The sequence below is a fragment of the Zosterops lateralis genome (assembly GCF_965231275.1).
Source record: "Zosterops lateralis genome assembly, chromosome: 2".
Taxonomy (NCBI): domain Eukaryota; kingdom Metazoa; phylum Chordata; class Aves; order Passeriformes; family Zosteropidae; genus Zosterops; species Zosterops lateralis.
Window position 1 is genome coordinate 111,555,369 of NC_139763.1, and position 20,247 is coordinate 111,575,615.

Sequence of the window (20,247 nt, forward strand, 5' to 3'; positions counted from 1 at the left end):
CCTGGGCAAAAAGGTTTGCCACAAAGATTAGTCAGCCTGTTCTGGCGGAATTGTAGCTGAAACATGCAGCATTTTAAGAAAGCCAAGCTGCATGCTGACATCATTGATGGCAAAATGCAGTGACACATACTCTAAATAATCTTCCATGAAAGACAATTTTGTGGGTTTCTCTATTTATTCTAATCTGTACCCTGACCGCTGAAATCTGTCAGAACAAGGCTGGTGCATAAGCCCCCATAATAATGGCTGAGATGTGCAAAAACAACAGTAATCCTTATAATACACAATCTATCACCACACTTCTTATCTCCTCTTGTGTAATCCCCTGCCACACATTAAGCTCTTAGCAATATGACATGTAGAAGAAAAACCCTGAGCATTGTGAATGCCCCTTTATAGCAGAATTTATCCTATAGAATACAACTGTTTTGATGTTGTGCAGGGCAGTTTTTCTCTCACTCTTCCACTCGTGACTTTTCTTCCTCTGGGCAGATGCCCCAAGAGCAAAGCAATTCTTTTCTGGTGTGCAGTGCCCTGGGAATTCTCTCCCACTCTTACAAATCCTTTCCATCAAGCTTTAGGAAGGGAAACGGAGCAATTTGAAAGCCAAACAATATATTAGAAATTGTACCCAGTAGTTTGACCCCTCAAATAGAAATGTTGTTAAGCACTGCCCAAGAGACTCTGGTCTTCTCTAATGAAAGGATATCCACTCATTGTGGGTAAGGCTTGTGCTGGAAAACCAGATGATACACAGTGTGTCAGGCACTAGCACCATGTGCTTCTGACTTCACTACAAGTGCTCTGTAGGAAAGATATTTTAGATTTTTGGGTCACTAAATAATAGGGTATTGTCAGAGGTCACTATGACTTGAAGCAGAAAGTACTTTTTCATACAGCAATTTCTTGTTGATATTTAACTTTGATTATTTTTTGACACGCAGCGTAAAGAATCCATGGATCAATTATCCTTCGAGCATATTCATTTTTATATTTTTCTAGCTAGACAGCTCACTTGCTTCAAGCAGAAGACTGAAGACATTGAACCTGCCTGACTTGAAAGAAAAAAAATGACTATTTCATTGCCATATATATATATACACACACACTGCTCTATGTTAGATTGTCAGAGCACTCACATTGGGGTCAAGGCTGGATCTTTTCTGGCTGTTAAACCAGAAGGTTTATCCACTGAAGGAATAAATAGGCAGAATAAGCAGACTGAAAGTACTGTAAAGGTAACAAGAGCAGAAGCTTTACCGTCCAGGTGACTTGCACTGTCGTGGGTGTCAGCACAACAGGATTGTGTAGCCGTACAATGACATCTCCCAGCTCCTTCTGCACCTGCCTGTGATCCACACCTTGTGCTGGGGGGCTGATATCTGCCAGGCACACACATAAAAGCATCACTTTAATGAGAAAAGCTATATATAGCATCAATAAAAGTTACTGAGAAGCCTAATGACCTGACTTGAACATCCTTTATAGCACCATTTAAAAAAAAAATACAGCACTAAGGGTGAAACACAAACAAATATCAAATAATGCAAACAATCCACACATCTCTAGCCACTTAGGAAAGCATGAGATATAAATATGTTTAAAAGAGTGTTCTGACTAGATGGCAAAGTTTTCTCAGCTCTGGTAAATGATGAAAGAGATGCAATGCTCACTAGTTCCAAAGTACTCAGAAAATAATAATGCTGCACAGATGTCTGGAACCAAATTGGTTAGTATAATTGAAGAAAATGAACAGTGTTTTTTTCTATTTTGCTAGAGCACACATGACATTAAGTCATTATATGTTTCCAAACTTTCACTAAGCTTCCCCTCCCCACATGCCATGCACACAAGAAACCAAATACTAAAAATAGCATTTTTGCCCTGCAAAGCAAATTTTCCCTTAATAGACATAGCTAATGAAATCTAGTGCAAACATGAGGAAAAAAAAAGATTTAATTTAGGATGCCAAACTGATTCTCATCTAGTAAAAGGCAAACAAAAACAATCTACCACAAAAATTTTCTATTCAAATTATGTGCCCTTCAAAGTGTTGGGGGAATTGCTTCTTCTAGTCAAAATCTGATTATAGAGATATTCAAAAAAGGACTGATAAATTATGGTCATGCCTGTCCAGGCATTTCTGAATTCTGCTTGGTTTTCCGTTAGGATTCAACAGTCAAAGACACTTCTTCATTTTTTGGATCAATATCATATCCTTGTGAAAAAGTTACATACACACGAGTTTCCCGATGCACTCAGATATGGGAATAGGCATCATATGATTTCTTTTTCTCTCCTAAATGCTATTTAAAAGAAATAATAGCTGTCTTAAGAATGAAGTCTTTAAATATAACAACTTTAATAATATATGTCCAGATCTTGAAATAAGTAGTTTTTGATGATCAATAATTTACATTCATAATTCTGGATTGATATGGGTTCTGAGTCACCAATAAAAAACATAGCTACAGGCTTCTGTTGATATCCAAATTAAAATGGGTCCATGGATCTCCAAAGGGAATATAATCCAAATATGAGTGTCAGTGAAGGTGGTTGTCTAGCAAATTATGTTTATTTGAAGCAGCCAAGAAACAGAGATATTATAAAATAAAACTGCAACTCAGACTGGTCTAGAGGATGATCATTTATGCTTCTATCCACAAAAAGCTAGGATTGTTGCTACAATAAATCTACAGCTATCCATGGCTACATTTTAGGTTAAGTTATGGTGGGGTATACAGCCAACAAAGTCCCTGTGTATTCCCTCAGAGGAAAAGACATTTCCACAAAGTAGTTTGCATGAACAGCATTTCATCATTTTGATGGCACATGTGTCCAGAAGGAACAGAATAACAGGGACTACTAACAGTAAGAAGTGAATGCCAAGATGTACATGTGGAATTCAGTTTTCTGGTATGTACACTTGAAAACATGTGTGATGCTCCCAGTGTAATGTCGTTTTCATATATCCAGGAAGCTCCTGGTGGAAAGGCAGTTGATCTATCTCTAAGGGTATGATAAAATATTGGAATAATAGACTCATGACTCAAACAAAACTGGTGCAAGAAGTTACATCCTGATCACAATTAAATTGGTTAGATATTTTCTCTAACAACTCTTTTATCAGCTTTCAATGAGTATACTATTATTTATTATTATTTAGATTTCAAGGATAGGAATATATATATTTTTGGAAGAGTTTTTTTAGTATATGGTTTCTTCTATTAACAATCCATCAAGAAGTCAACTCCTTCTTTACAGTAGTTACTGATTTCTCCGTCCTTATTTGACATAAGTCATATAAGGTAAACCTTTTGACAGTATCTGATTTTCTACTTGCAGTGAAAATTTACATGAAATCTTATTACTTGTATTTGCTATACTGAATAAATTTAATGTTCATTAAATGTTCAGCTATTAAAGCTACTACAGACACCTGTTGCAAATGACTATTATATAGCACTGCTATAGCTGCTTTGTTATTTCTCCATGGTCACTGTGAATAGGCTTTCCACCATGTGTCAGCTTCTTCTGTGAGCCTGAATTGAATTCAGGCATAATTAGAAATCACATCAAAACATTATGTTAATTTTCAATTGATTTTATGATTTAATTCTATTAAACTGCAGGCTTGCAAAGAAGCCATAAATCCTGTACATGTCTCAGTGTGCTTGACTGCTAAACAGCTTCTGGAAATGGAAGCTGCAACACATGCTGTAGCTAATTAAAAGACATGTTTTTACTGAAATCAAATTGCTTGTCAGTATGTCAGATAAAAAGTCTATACTTGACACTCAAATGCCAAACAAAGTTGTTATTTTTTTAGTTAGGTGGTAAGTTATGCAGACTAAAAGGCTGTTGCAATGAAAAGCGTGAGTCACCCTATAATAATGGGAAAATAAGAAAGAAGGAAACTTGTGATACTCCATGGATAGTCAGGCCATGAAATCCCTGCACAACTTACTGCTCCAGCTTTTGAGAAGGCAGCTCTGTTTTTCCTCTTCCAGCCATAATTACTATTTTGAGGGTATAACTATTCAGGACAGATTTATTCAGGCCTGGGCTGGAATGAGGGAGGCTGGAGGGTTATGTGATAAAGAAATACCACCCTACTCTTGTTTATCTCCTTCCATCCAGCAAAAGACACAAACAATTTACAACAAACATGCTGGAGACTGACTCAGGGTGTGCTCTCCCATGGGCACCTTCAGGTCTTCAGGGACAAAAGTCTCTGAATAACAATAAACAGAGACAGAGGATTTAATTTTAAATTAACTGTGACAGGAGCTATTACTTTAGATTCAAAAAATTATGATTTCAAATAATTATGAATTTCTGTATTACAATACCTTCAACACTGAACTACACTCCGGAATTAAGTATTCAAGCAATGTCTTGTCAAAGCAAAAAAAAAAAAAAAAAAAAAAGAAAATCCATGCTGTGAAGGGAAATTTGTTTGTGGTAGTTACATTCAGTTAGAGCTCTGTGCAAAGTGAACAGACTTCAGTAGCTGATTCAGCAGCCATGGAGGATCACGGCTTCCAATCCTACCACCACCCTACAAATGAGGGATTTCACTTCAGCCTTCTCTCTTGGTTTAATGGATTAATACAAAGAATTCAGAAATGCACGTATATAAATAGAAGGCCCATGCCTTTCTCAGTATAACTATATATTCTTAGCATGCAAATGCCTCAATTTACATGAATTCTCTGCCTCAATGTTGGCTCACATTAATCAACACGTTGTACATTTCTTTTGTTTAAAACTAATTCTAAACACAGTGTCTTGCCTGTTGTAAACACTTATTATCATAGTATATCCCTAGTAATGGAGAGGAAGAAAGAACATGGAGTGGAAAGATACCAAGGAGAGGAGAGTGCTTTTCAGAAAAGCTTAGGTAACTCACATTACTTTCAACAGAAATCAGGGGCAAACCAAAAGGCCTACACTGTACAGAGGATTAAGAACATAACCTTTCTCTCCTAAGCCCAAGACTGATGCAGCAAACATTGGACTACTTCCATCTGTATTGTTCAAACTCAAATCGTGATTCCTTCAGTGAACGCGCTAAAGCCAAATGGCCCAGACTGACCTATCAGTCAACCCCCAGTTCCTTCTTTCCATTTCAGCTCAGGCACAAAAGCCTTGGCCCTGCCCCTTACCCTGGGTGCGGACTGGGTCTGACATGGGGCTGGGGTCACTCAGGCCCTGCGAGTTGATGGCTCTGACCATGAACAGGTAGATGGTGTTGGGGCGCAGCCCTCTGACGGTGAACAGGGTGCTCTTCACGTGGTTGGCCACCGTCTGCCAGCTGTTGCTCACAGACTGACTGCAAGGAAAACAGTGTGGAAGATTAGAAACTAATACAAGAGAAAAATAAACATGTGAAAGGACCTTTTACATAATCCTGGACTGACTCTAAGTGCAGAAAGAGGTAGTAAAAGTGGGATGAAATTAAAAATATTGGTTTCGGTTAGCGCATCGAGACACGCTAAAATTCATCACATAGCTGTCAAAAGTATTTCTCTTTGCAATAAAAGTAAAACTTTTTGCTGTTGCTCTAAAATGCCTGCAAAAGGAAAGGGTTGAAAGCTGTAAAGTAAATTTGAATGATAAACAGGCTACACTTGAACAAAAGCCACAGAAAGGAAAGTTCTCTTGGAAGAATAATTTTCTATACCACTAAGTAAACTATTTAACAAACTGTCATTGGAAGAAAAGTAATTCTCCTTGAACTAAATTCACACTCAAAGTTAAAAATCAATTTTGAAAACATGCTTTGAAATGGAGGAAATTACATGAATATTTTTTCTGCCACTACATTTTCAATTCTACATTATTATAATTAGATTACAATCCACCATATGAAAAGATTTCAAATGTGATTGTTAAAACAGCTTTTATTGAAAATGTTTGGCTTTTGAAAAAGTTATCCATTAAAGCTTATCTAGGGTGAAACATCAGAAAAGTTTAAAGGGAAAAATTTATTTTACTATGCTTTGTTATATAGCATTAGTAAAAAAACCTTTAAATATGTGAAAAGGGGAAAGCAAATGGAAAGCTGCAAGGTTTATGCTGTTTGAATCGCTTCATTCATATAGTGCATAAAGAGAAAGTTCTAGAACAAAACCAACAAACTGCAAATTTGAATAAAGATAAAAATAAAGAACTCTACTGTTCTTTACACACATAACATTTGAGATAAAATTTACACACATATGATTATGAAAAATTCTTGTATGAATTTTAACTTAGAGATGAACTGAAGTATTTGTAATTTTTTTTTGATATCTGGATTAAGGAACACATTTAAGAAGGTGCAGAATTTTAATTTGAAATGTGTTCCAGAGATACATGTCAGAGTATGGCTCATGCTCAAACAAACTTGCTGAATTGGAGCCCAGGACTTCTTTTGTACCACACAGTCAGTAACTGCTGCTCTATGGAGGGGAGCACCTGGATTCCTTACAGCCTCAGACTGCAGGACAAAATCCTAAATTATCAATATTGGCCTTTTCAGTTAGAAGTTTTCATCTATCTAAAACACTAGAAAATAGAAATTTAAAGCACTTTGACACCTTAACAGGCACTGCTTTAACAAGAGCAAGAATTAAAGTTTGCAGAGAGTTTTCAGGATTACCCATTTGTTTCCATTTTATCTGTACTATGATAGCCAAAAACCTGCAGCATTCCCACTGGAGACTCTCACAGATCACCAGTGTTAAGGGAAAGGTGACAAATAATCACTGCATTGTTCTGTTATATTCCTGTTGACCTGAAGAAATAGTCAGATGTCCTCCAATTAATCATTTAGAAAAAAAGTGATAAATTACCAAAAAAGGAAAAAAAAAAATCAGTGTAAAGAATATGAATCAACGCCTTCTATGGAGCTGAGTCATTTAATGAGCTTCTGATGATATGTGTAGGGTCCAAAAGAACACCACAAAACCCTGGTATCAGGGCTTAAGCAAAATTAGAAAGAAAGGAGCTTAAAAGTAGTACAATTCACATACCTAAAAGCCTCAATGATATATGCACTAGCTGGTAGGCTTCCAGGGGTCCCTGGCTGCCAGGACAGGGTGACACTGTTCTTAGTGACATCAGTGACCTGAGGTTTGGATGGTGGCCCAGGGAGGTCATTTATATCATAATTTTTACTGACTGCTGCTCCACCAGATTCTGTGAAGGGCAAATACAAAATGATTACTTTTTATCCTCAGTTATACAATTTGATCAAAGTAGAAGATTAAAATGAAAAACATGGCAAACATCTGCAATGTCAACATAATGGATGTTCCTAATCTACAAAGAACTAAGTCAACAATTGCATTACTACCATGTGATTTTGGGTGAAGAGCCATCATTAAGTACATAATGAAAGAAAAAAAAATGCAAAACTCAAAAGGGTATATATAAATATATTAAAGAAAGAATAACAAATAAGCCCAGCTTGCTCAAATGTACATAAAATACTAACAACTCCATTGCTGAGAAAGTTCCTGTATCCAAATCGACTGCAGTACTCACTTTGGACTTTTCTTGCCTAAGCCAATTACTGGATAAATCCACATTTTATTAATACTCCTATTAGAAGAATTAAAGCATACTGCAGTCACTGGACACAAACATGAAAGTTGTTGCAATGTCAATGGGCATTATAAAACAATAGCAACGTGAAGGAACACAGCCTTCTCACTCAAAACTTCCCCATGCCTAGCCCAGAAGTTCTAGAAGAGATGATTTGTCTCAGAGTGCTGTCCCATGGCCCACACCTTCCTTATGTGCCCACATCCCTGGGCATTGCTCACCTGTCACCTCCAGCACAGCACTCCAGGACGTCTCCCCACTAGAACTTGTGGCAACGCAAGTGTAAGTCCCAGTATCAGAGAGCTGGACACAAAAAGAGCACAAGGGCAGCTTTAACAACCTTTTAGAATCAGCTGAGAATCATCTTATTTTCTTTTTCTAAATGTTCCTTGCTAAGAAGGACTTAGCCTACATTTTACACCAGACTAGAAGGCACCAAACATTTTCAAACAATCATTTAATGGTGGCTTGCCTTTAGAGAAACTATAATAAGATTATCTGCTTGTAATACTTTACTAATTCTAATTTTCATATTGTTAATGGTACCAGTACTGTAAATGCTCCAGAATGGATGTTTTTGACAGTATTCATGTTGGCACTGGTTAAAACAAATGCAGGTGAAATCAGGTAACAATATAAAAACAATTATCTCTTAAAGGGTAAAATCTCAGCATTCATTGTCCCATGAGAACACAGAGGTCCCATTTCCAGTGCCAGGAAGGATGTTACATCACCTTAAACTCTTATGAAGTAATTAAGTAATTTCTATACACCCCACGTACAAATGCTGCTGAAACTTAACAGTGTTTCTCCCTCCACAGACAGTCTTCCAAACAACCTCCAAAGAGCATCATTAAATTAGATCCTACACCATGCTTACCCTTCTTCTGTTTCACATGGAATTTTATCTCAGGTTTGCAAGGCCCTTTGGTAGCAAAAACCCCCCACATTTGTATAAAATTATTGTGATTCCCTTATCAGTTCAAATATTTTAAATTTATTTGGGTAAGCTGCTTTGAATTAGATTGCCAATATTAATCTCATCGCTGTATAAACTGTCTTGCTAGCAAATTTGCCAAGGGTTTTCCTATTTCCTACTTAGATTTAAAATAAAGATTTCTGAGTCGGGAACTAGTGAAGACTACAGGGATAGATGGAAAATGGTAAAGTCACAAAAGCACAAATCATATGGAGGGGTTCTCCTTCCACAATAATTAAAGCATGGTAATCTGGAGGCAGAAGAAGAAAAGGGAGAGTGCTGACTAGTGATTAAGAAGACTTTTATTCACCATCCCATGACTTGATGGAAAGACAACTGCATCCAAGAAGCTTTAGGAATTGTAATGTGTTTTCTGTTAAATGCAGATTGGCACTGTAGCATATGTCCTTATGTCACTGTTCAAGAAGAATGTCAAGGCAAAAGAGCAAGATGTTCTTTAGATTACTTGTAGATATATATTTTAATTGATTTTTAGTTTTGTCATGTACGAATTGTGCTGCTATTCTCCTTCAGCTACATTGAGACTGCAGTGTGCCATTCATAGGGGAGGAAGCAACTCATCAATGCCAGCTCAATTTTCTGAACGAGCATAACTTGCATTTCAGGAGATGGTTATTTGTGTGAAATACAAGCAATAATGAAAACCCCTCTGACAATGGCCCAAAGACTCAAAATATAGCAGTGCTGCTACAGAAATGAAAAAGACTCTTTAAAGGAGAAAATTTCCAGAGGAGAGAGCCTTGTAGCATTCTGAAGCAGTGTTTTATTTTGCTTCCTCTGAGATTTTATTAAATACATAATTCTTCATTAGGTGATAATGGGGAATATTTCTCAAGGCTATGGTTCTCAACTTCATTTGTGTACTAGTGTGACAGATGGTGCATGGCATACCCAATGAGGTATTTGGTGTACACAACAGAGTAACTTGCAGAAGGCAAACAACATACAAAGCAAGCTGGAATTACACTGTTTCTTGAAAGCTATGGCAAATTATCTAACTTCCAGGCTGTGAATGGATTAGATACAGATTTAGTGTGTTGGTAATTCAATTATTTATACTTCTTTTGTACTACTTTTTTTTTGGAAAAAAAACCAAACAAACAAACAAAAAAACCCACAAAAACAAAAACAAAAACAAAAACAAAAACAAAAAAAACCCAACAACAACAAAAAAAACAACAACAGAAAAAAAAAAAACAAAAAACACAAAAAAAAACCAACCAAAAAAAACACCACACAAACCAACAATAACAAACAAGGAAGGTGAATAGAAAAATCGTTACTATTCAATAAAATAAAGTTTTGTTCCTTAGTTAATGCAGGTGTCTAATCCTGGTGTAGTACCTTTCTAGAGTAGAAAGGAATTTTCCATCAATGTTGACCTGTCTGAAAGGGTATTGAATGAGTGACATATGTGAGTTTTCAGTTCTCTTCCTCAGGACAACTGAGAGATTGGCTGATCAGAAAAATCTCTATGTTCATGTTACAACTGTGGCCCATGTGACTGTTGCAGGCTCATGAATCATTTGATTGTGCTGTAACAGATACAGCAGTAAAGGATCAGAGGATGGTTTGTGTTGGAAGGAACCTTAAGGATCCTCTCATTCCAACTCCCCTGCTATGGTTGTTCAAAGTTCCACTCAACTAAACCAAACTGTTTCTCAAAGTCCCATCCAACCTGGCCTTAAACAGGGATGGGGAATCCACAAATTTTCTGGGAAACCTGTTCCAGTGCCTCACAGGGAAGATTTCTTCTTGATACTTAATCTAAATCTACCCTCAGCCAGAAGGCTGAGCAATGTGATTGGCAATTATTAATTTATTTTAAACTTGGGGATATAAGCATATTTGGACATTTTTGTGGCCCTTTTTCTTTAGGAAGTGGTGCTAGTCCTTGTTTAGGTAGAGCTGAGCAAAAAAATAAACATTCCTCATTTAAACCCATGTTTAATTCATAAAATTTGCCAGGCACAGGAGAAAAATTGTGTTTATGGTTCTGTGTAGTTTTTGTTCCTAAATCTGAGTCAAACAAACAGTGCACATTACTGCTACAGAGGCGTTTCTAAAAAATTTCTTTCTGAGCCTTTAAGGAAAATTGGTTACTAGTGAATGAGCCACTTAAGGATCAATACAAGCCTCATGTCTTTCAGAACCACGCTCACTACAAATACTGTTTTCGTCCCCTCTTGCAAGCTATTTTATTTTCCTTTAGTTTACTGACACAGCCTCTAACAGTGAGATTAATGCGCTGGCACGATTCAGAACCAATTTCATTGTTTGCATAGCAGCATGCAGACAGGTATCCCAAGAGCTTCTGCCTCGTGGACACTCCACAGAAGCCCATCATCAATGTCTGAAAGTTTGTTTGAAATCACTAAGCTTCCACCTTTAATTGCTGCTTTCTAACACTACTGGGGAATCTTGACTATTCAAGCGCACTCTTTAATCCATCTCTACAGGAAAAATGCATTAACCTTCATGGCCTAAACCTGCCTTCAGCCCAGGGAGCAACGACAAATTGTTTACTCAAGGCAAGCCAGCATAATTTTTTTAATAAATTCTATTTTGTTCCAAGGAAGTTCACAATTCATCTACGATCACTGATGAGATGGTATCGGAAAATAAAACTGCTCTTTATTTCTTGTCATTAGTACTATGTTAATTAGCATTTTTTTGGATGGGAAAATTAAGTGCAGACATTTCTGCTGACTAAATTAAATGGTTTCTGAAATTATCTTCAAGTTCTTGACAAATAAGTACCTTTAACTTACTATTTTTTCCATATGCATGCTTGTCCAAACACACACAAACAAATGTTTATTTTTGAACAGGGAAAAATTAAAAGCCAAAGAAAAGATTTGCGATGCAATATTTATCAAAAACATATTACAATATCCTATTCGAAGTATTATAGAATATTGCACTAGTTCATGTGTAAAAATGTAAATATTACAATAGGCATTTAATTTTTAATAGAAATCTCTCTGCATATGACTGCACGTATGCTACAGTATTAGTTGTCTTTTCCCATTTGCAGCCTGGTGGAACATTTCCAGGAAACGTAACACTGGAAATATAACACAGGAAACATAACACAGGAAACAAATCAGCCAGCTCAGGACTGATGAGTTGCTGATGGAGAAAGCTCATGGTCAAATCCTGATGAGCTCTAGATCATGTGCAATGATCACTTTCCAAGTACTAGCACAAGTAGTTGGAAAATTATGATCAGGTGTTGCCAAGGAATTGCTCTAGGTTTTGATAGAGAGGCCAATGGCTTCAGAGTAAGACCAATGAAAAGATAAGGAAGGAGTGCTCCTTTATATTCATATCTACCCCCAACTCATGTGTTCTATTGCAACACGCATGTGATTATAAACACCAATTCCGTTTTTAGGGAATTCTCATGGAATTTGTTCCTATCTCTCCTACACAAAGAATGGATAACGACTTGGTGAGAAATGCACAGTAGAAAAGACAAGTCAATTTTGAAGACAACAGGAAGGTGGCAGAGCTGCCTGAGGCACCCACACCAAGAGCTCCAAGCTGGCCGCGCGGAATCCGCCGCGCTCCTTGTTCCACCTTTACTCACCCGCAGGGCTTTGATCTGGAGCGTGCCCTGGTCCTGGATGGATGTCCGAGGGTCCCTGCCCAGGAAGGTAAAACCTTCCTTGAGCCAGCTGATGACAGGAAGGGGGTCGCCCGTGGCCTTGCACTTGAGCAGAGCTGTGCCATCCACTGCCAGGGTCTGGTTGACAGGGCCCTGGAGGATGATGGGCGGAGGTCGATCTGTCAAGACTAAAACAGTGGCACAGGCATTGACATCCACACCTTTAACCATCCTCTGCTGCTGCTGTGAGCCCTATCCTGAATGCCTTAAGCTTTAGCTTTCATATTTGCAGATTCTGTGCTGCCTAGGGATGTAGTTCTGAGCCTCATATTAAGTGCTAAGCTCTCTTCACAGAGCAGGGAGACAAAACAAACCCTTTTCCTGCTGACACCAAGGACAACTTTCAGGCCCAAAAGCACAAACAAGGGTGGATTGAAGGGAGGAACAAGAAGGATGGGACCTCACAACCTGAAGCTGTAATTGGACAATTAAACCCCAATATGCAAATGGACCAAAACTGATAAAAATGTAAGACCTCATGACCGGTCAGTCATTTTTGTGTGACTATTTCTAGTGGACCCTGGGTGCAGCCTTGCTCAGGCTCCTGTCCTGCCCAAGGTGGATCCTAAAGGCCTTTCAGTAAATAGCTACTTTATCCTCTAGCTCTGTCCAGTCTCTGTTTCAGGTCAGCCTTCCAAGGCATCATTCCACCAAGCAGGACAAGTTTTAAGAAGCTGCTTGAAGTCAGCCTCTAGAAGGCTAAAAACATTATTTTTGGAGGAGCCATAGATAGAGGTTATCAATTAGTTGGCATATTTGAAAAGTGGTTTTTCAGTAAGAGTTATATTTCACCACTGCAAGGTAACATGGAGATACAACAATATCTGTTAGCAAAGATCATGAGGATCATTTGGTTAACAGGGTGAAAATTAAGATCTTGATTCACAGAAGAATTGAAGTGCATCACTCTTTTTCTTCCAATTTGGGAAAGCACTTAAAACACACCTTTGATGTCACACCAAAATGTGTTTAACTGCTTGCCCAATTTATGGTCTAAAATAGAAAATTTATTGAGTTAAAAGTGAAACACTAAAGCTATTTTAGCCTGGGTACCAATCACATCCCCCATTCCCACTCTATTTGCAATTTTTCACCAGCAAAAATATCTAACAGTTTTACAAAACATTTTCATAATCTGAGTGATCTAAATGATGGAAACGTTCTTTCCAGCAGAGAAAAGCTCAAACTCAATCACACCATTTAACAGCTTACTTATCAAATAATTTCATCACCTTTTAAAACCATGAAGTCCTATTTTTTCCCCCTGATAATTTACATCTGCATGCTTGCAATACTTAATAAAAGACCCTGCAACCAGTGAGAGAGTGCATGGCTGCCTATAAGCCTCATTCCATGACCAGTGGGATATCTTGAAGATGAGATGAAATGCTCATGATCATTTTTCTTGAAAGATCATTTTATCCCAAATAATTCTGTTGTTGAATCTTTTCTCTGAGCCATCTGTTAAACAACAAAATAAAACCTTTGTTTCTAAAGAATGTGTTTATACAAACTGAATGGGAAATACTTGAATATATCCAAGGCTAGGACTGCTGCAAAAAGTCAGAACTGAGAATTCTTTTCTCTTTTAATGTACCTTTATATATTTACTAGCCATACTGCTGTTGTTTTAAATTTTGAACAATTAAACAATTGTGTGACTGGTATTAAATATTGTAGCAGGCAGGATTAACTTCTAAACTGGTGCAAGTTAGCCTGCATCTGTTGATATCAACTGAGTTTGAATCATTTATTCTAGCTGAGAATCTGTTTATTATAGTCCATACACAACACCTGACCCTAACAATGAAGTGAAAACAAATTATTATGAAGCAATACAGCTTCTGTTGTATTTGAGTTGTTTGAGATGCAAACCTCTGGAACTTTCAATAGATCCAAAGTGCTTTCATCATGCTATTTAATAAATAAAACATATCAGGGATATGTTAGTTGCGCATTTTATGCCTAAAATAATTGCTTCTGAAATTTTAATATTGCAAAAATACTACCTACCTTTTGTTAATAACAAGTTCCACAAAGATCAGAATCATTAATATTGTCAGAATCACATCTTGGAGCGTGAGCTCATCACAGCGATTGAAATTGAAACCAAAAATAGAAAGCCAATGCAGATTATTTCTTAACACCAGGATGTGAAAGCTGTTTTGGAAATTCTGTAATATCACCCACTGAACTTAAGAGACAGGACAGGAAACACTATATAGCAAGAAAAATATAATGCATTTTCACCTTGGTACAAAATATTTAATCTCATTAAGGTTTCTTATGACTACATAGTTCAGCCATTTGGCAAAATAAAAATTGATCTCAGCTCACATGTACTATGAGGGTAGCTGCAGTGTGAGTATATTCAAATCAAAACTTAGCTGTGTTTAAGTTATCCTTTAGATTTAATGCAAACCAGCAAATCCCAGTATTCTAGGCAGCTAAAAATTAAGGAATAACTATTTAAGTTGCTAGCTATTCCATTACAGTTATTTGCTTCATCTAAGTGTCTTTCAAATGTGTAGTAATGTAGGTATTTTCAAAATCTACTAAAGATATTGTTCTTCAGCATGTAATTAGATTTTTTTACAGCCCAAATGAGGAGCTCATAATCCTTTAAATAGCTCTGATCAATAGTGTAATTGAAAGCCTCCTGGCCAGAAGGAATCTTCATTTTCAAGGGTGTTATGGGTGAAAGACCACTACAGGTTTCCATGACACTAAGGCTAAAGGTTAAATGAACACTTAGAGGTTCCACTGATCTGTGAACAGCTGTATTGTCTTCACAACTATGACTTGTAAATCTTCTCTAGAACATGTGTGTGCTTGCATTCCTACCACTTAGGTCCTCTTTAGTAAGGATCCAAAACTTGGTTAGAGTTTAAAATTATATATATATCAGAAGCATTATGAAGAACAGAGGGCTAGTGCAAAATAGCCACAACATGGTGTAGGGATTGTTAGTTGCTTTTAAAACATTTTAATTAATTTGTTTCTTTTTATTTACATAATTTTCTCCTAGCTGGAAACTTCTATATCTGTTCCACAAAAACATTTTGTGTGCTTACAAACATATTTCCATGGTAAAACAGAAATGGTGATTCCATGGTAATTCCAAAATTCCATTTCCAATGGTGATTCCAAAATTACTTGAATTTTAAAAATGGTTTTGAAACTATTTGCCAATTTTCATAGATCTGCATATTCTGGTAACTGAAAAATTAGCAGATTCCTTTCATGTTAAAATGCATCTTAATTTTTTAAGAGATTATAGGAAAGGAACAAACTATATTTGTTCATGAGTAGTTTATTCACTACAAATGCAGTTTGGATCAACAGAAACCATACTTAAATTTGGGGGATATGTCATTAAGTTAAAATGGAAATTAAAAGAAGAGAAAGACACAATGAAGTCTTTACTTTGGCACTTCCAAAATCAAAATTAAAAAAATAAAATAAAAAAATCCTGGTGAAATAATGGGTAAAATCAGACAAAAGAAAGGAAATTCATATGATGAGCACTCATGACAGGGCAGGGTTCTCTCTGAAAGATGGAAAAGCAGAGACCAATCCCTCCTCTGTCCTTTTTTTCACAGAAGAGCTTCACAGGAAGCTGTGAAGTTGTTCTGAGTTTCTCCTGTTTGAAACTGCCACACTTGCTATAAAACATACTTTGGATGAGGGCTAAGAGTCATGGTGGTGAGATTTCTAGACAAGTAAACTGTGAAACACTTATTAATAAACTTTAATAATTACTGAGGAGAAATTAAGATCTTCTCCAAAATATTCTGTGCATGATTGACAAATACTAACACAATACTAATTGGAAACTATTCCTTTTATGTTGAGCATAGACAGAGATGGAAGCACTTGGTTTATTTACATGATCTGTCATTTTAAGATTGTGAGCTGCATATTCATTTCTTGGGTTTGAAAGGATTGCTAAGATTCTTCAATTTTTAAAATGATTTTGCCTTTCCAGATGTGCGTTAGGCAGTGAATTACATGATAGCCTTTCAAGAAAATACAAGATTTGAATTTCAAATACGCTGAAGGCTCTTAGCACAGTCCATAATCAGCAAAATTATCACTCAACTCAGCACATTTCATCACAGCTAGTAATCTCTTCTCATGTGAACACTTGAGTTAAAAATATTTCCAGTAAAGACTTGTAAGTGCAAAAATGTAACAACTGAAACACTGCTATATATGGTATAATTAAGCACTTGTTTTTCTGCACATGACATGTTTTCATTCTGTATTGGAACTTCAATTGGATCTAAATTACTCTGGATCAAACAAAAATGTGTTCAAAATGAAAAAGATGGCTCGCCACTATTATTAAATCATTAACCAAACAGAAAAATTCTGGGCTAGGAAGTAAAACTGAAATCACCAGCCAAAAACTAGAACACTGATGCTTAAGCATATAGCTAGCACGCACAGCATTTATCTTTTATTCTATTCTTAAAACTATTAAATCAGATTTCCCCACTGATAAAAGTCATTAGCTCCCATAACTTCTGCTCAGCATCAACCAAAACAGATTATTTCGACATTTATGGTTAACTTCCTAACTTAAAGCAATTAAAAAAATATATCTGTGATCTAATGATGCATTTATTCACATAATCTCAGCTCCACAAGGTTGTTTTGGCACTTTTGTTCTGACCTCACCCACCCTTTGACTCCGGGATGAAATGGTATTTCTATAGAGCAATCTGGTATTATTTCATAATGATCATGTTGACAGTGGTTTCTGGAAAGCATTTGAGGAAGGCAGGCCCTGCACTCCTTGAGCAGCAGAGCCACCAGCTAATGCCCTCTCGAGCTGTGTGGAATGCACGCTGCCTTTAATCAGAATTAACCGGAGATGAGCTCGCAGCTCGGCAGGGACCCTTTCCCCTGGCTTGCTAAACAAACTAATGAAAACTCTAAAGAGATCAATTAGGATTTATTTTTTCTCCCACACGAGAAATAGATAAAGGTGGACCAAAGCCCTTGGCTGTCAAAAGGAAGAATTTCTCATCACCAGCATCCTTGAACCTGATTTGATCCACTCAGCACCTGTTGCTGTAAATCTGTGCAGCATCAGCAGGTGTGACCATTTAACAGCTCAGTGTCCTCCCAGCCAATGTTTGTGTGTTCTATTTATTCCAATCACAGTCACGGCCCTGAATCAGGCAGCATTATGGACAGATATTAAAAAATATTGCCTTTCCATTCCTTTCAAATGACCTTTTAATCTACATTTAAATTTGAATTGAATGAAAAATGCATAATTTTGTCATAGACCACGAGAGAAAGGACATAGAGATTGCAGAGCAAATCCAAGACTTTAGTCTGCAGAAACTACATAAAAGCAGTGTGCTTGAAGAGATGCAAGGATAAAGCAGAAACTATTTCCCCTTGTCATAAAAATATAGGCAGCTTTTGGAAAACAAAGAAAAGGCATCAAATTAATGCTCAAACCTCTATAACACGAGCCTGAACCTCTCTACCTGTCACTTGTGATGAATATGCTCTTGTGAAAAGGCAGATTATTCAAAATTAGACATCTTTTCAAACTTTCATGGTGCAGGCAGGTCTCTAAGGGAATAGTAAAAGTAGACCTCTGCATATAACAACAGTTTTAATGGCAAAAATTCATCAAAGTCTGTCAGGAGATATTTAATGTGTCAGTTAAGATAAGGAATAATGATGCTGGGGAATGCCACCGTCTCTGAGTATAAGAGGGATTCTCTTGTTTTCTTCACTAACATTAAAGAATGCAAACTGCCTTCTATCCACAATAGGATGAAGAGGGATATCAACAGGATTCCTGACATATGAAAAGGATTCACGTTTGTAGTTGGGAAACCTCAAGGCAGGATGAATTTCAAACCCAAAAAATTTGAAATGAAAAGCATCAAGACAGACCACATAATTCTTTTCCTTTCCTGAAAACTCTTCTCTACCTATGGATTTTCATGACTTTTTTCACACCTACCCCTGCTGAGGCATTCTCAGAACATAGCTCTGAGGCAGGTGCCCTATTCATGGAGGGACTAAAGGGCTACATGTTGTAGACATTCTAAACCTACAGAACTCCACCACCTTCAGAGCAACCATGTTGATTTGAGTTAAGGACACATCCCCTACTTGTCTAAAATAGGACTGAAGACTGGTGGGAACGGAGATACATTTTTCTGCACCCCAGTTGATTGCTTTAATCACAAACATATTCATTCTCCATAATTTTTTTTTCCCAGTCCTATCTTAGCTCTAGCAAACCAAGCAACTTCATGTCTCACCAAACCTATTCTGCACTGGTTTGTCCCTTTTCTCCATTGTTAACAAACCTCCAGAAGGCAAGCAAGAGGCAAACTAGACTTTGATGCCTTTTTTACTCCACAGACAAATAAAGAGATCTTTTCTCACTTTATTTTCTAGAGAAAACTGTCCATTTACTTGTATGATTTATGTGATCTCATATGCTTTTATTTACACTGCTTTTAAAGTACTTTTGACAGGAAAAAAAAAATAAAAATAGGAATTTCTAACAGCTCACCATCAGTAACCTCCAGCTGAGCCTTTGCTAAAATGCTTCCAGCAACCGTCAGTGCTTGACAAATGTAGTAGCCTGCATCAGACCTCTGGATGTTGGTAATGGTGAGGTCCCCCGTTGGTGACACAGAGTATCTGCTGTTGGGCTGCAGAGGCTGGTTTGGGAAGAGTAGGTTCTGCAAAGACAATTCATCTCACATCAATTCAAAACACAAAAGCACCACTTTTCCTTCAGCAACAGAGACAATGATTTTTCCCTTAAAAGTGCTATAAATAATCGAGGAGGAAAAGCAAGTGTGGTTCTGACTTTATGAACAGATAGAGATGCTTTCCCTGCCTTGGGCAACTCACAGTTTAAATTAGGAAGAGCCTTTTGACAGCTCACAGGACTGTGTTCTGACTGGGGTGTAGGCGAGGGGACATTTCCCAACAATCACACTTGAGGGATTTATATTTGTGACACGTTCGTCTTCCTTCTGAATGCAATTGTAATAATACACTCGGCTTTCAAACCAGAAGGACATAACACTACAGCAAACACTAGAAAACTAGCAGCAAGCATTGAATCCTGGGGATTTGAGGGAGCAGAGCACTATTGTTTGGCTGTGAAAATGTTCTGAGAAACGAAGAAAATAAGAGCATGGCACATTAAGTAAAGCTGGGAGGAAGACAGGAGCATGTCATGAAGTAGGAGAAGCTGGCAGAACATGAGAGTTTAAAGTAGAAGTAAAAGGAAATTAAAACTGTGATAAACCAAAGGAGAAATGCAGCATACAGCCTGGAGGGTGAAGAGAAAGGGTATTAATCTAATGTGGAAATCATCAGAGAGAAAAAATAATTTCATGTAGGATAAGATATCAGTTAGCACAAAACAGGGAGATTAGTTTTTGCCTTTGGGCTGGATTGGAGAAAAGAGAGACGTCAATATTAATAACTGGAATGGCTCTAGTAGTCATTGCATATGATGAAGGACTGAATGAATCAATACTACAGACCCAAAAAGGTTTTAGTGGTGAGAGGTGTGTTTTCAAGGAAAAAGCTATACCCTCTGGCACAGCTCTTGTGAGTAAATGAGGAAAAAAAAGGCAACGTGAAGAGAAAGATCAGCAACACTGCCCAATGGGAGAGCAGCTTAAACAATAATTAAACAACAGCAATTCCAGCAAAATAGGGTCTGGATTTTATGTCAACTCAACAAGACTCTATGAAAAACACAGTTATTTGCATCAGGAATACCCCAAAACACTGCTACCATGCTGTGATAAGCTTTCAGTCATTACTGCAGCTTTGTCTACTTCTGCTGTGCTTTCTAATGAGGACTCCCTACTAACTTTTAAGCTTGTCTGTATTGACTGAAAATAAAATCTAAAAGTGCAGAGTAGGGTATTAAATGAATTTTCTGTGGATCTCTTTCTTCTGAAGCAGACCTTAA

At 37.2% G+C, this 20,247-nt stretch overlaps 1 protein-coding gene across 6 annotated transcripts in view; it reads right to left on the reverse strand.

Moving 5' to 3' along the window:
• Positions 1 to 20,247, reverse strand: part of ROBO2 (roundabout guidance receptor 2) — a 445,348-nt gene that overhangs the window by 79,775 nt on the left and 345,326 nt on the right. For all 6 annotated transcript variants that reach the window (XM_083855698.1, XM_083855697.1, XM_083855695.1 and 3 more), the window contains 6 exons: positions 18,820 to 18,991; positions 12,186 to 12,391; positions 7,815 to 7,896; positions 7,020 to 7,185; positions 5,169 to 5,335; positions 1,261 to 1,382 (listed from right to left, as the gene is read on the reverse strand). In XM_083855698.1, coding sequence (XP_083711824.1) covers positions 1,261 to 1,382; positions 5,169 to 5,335; positions 7,020 to 7,185; positions 7,815 to 7,896; positions 12,186 to 12,391; positions 18,820 to 18,991 — 915 coding nt within the window. The remainder of the gene's footprint in view (positions 1 to 1,260; positions 1,383 to 5,168; positions 5,336 to 7,019; positions 7,186 to 7,814; positions 7,897 to 12,185; positions 12,392 to 18,819; positions 18,992 to 20,247) is intronic.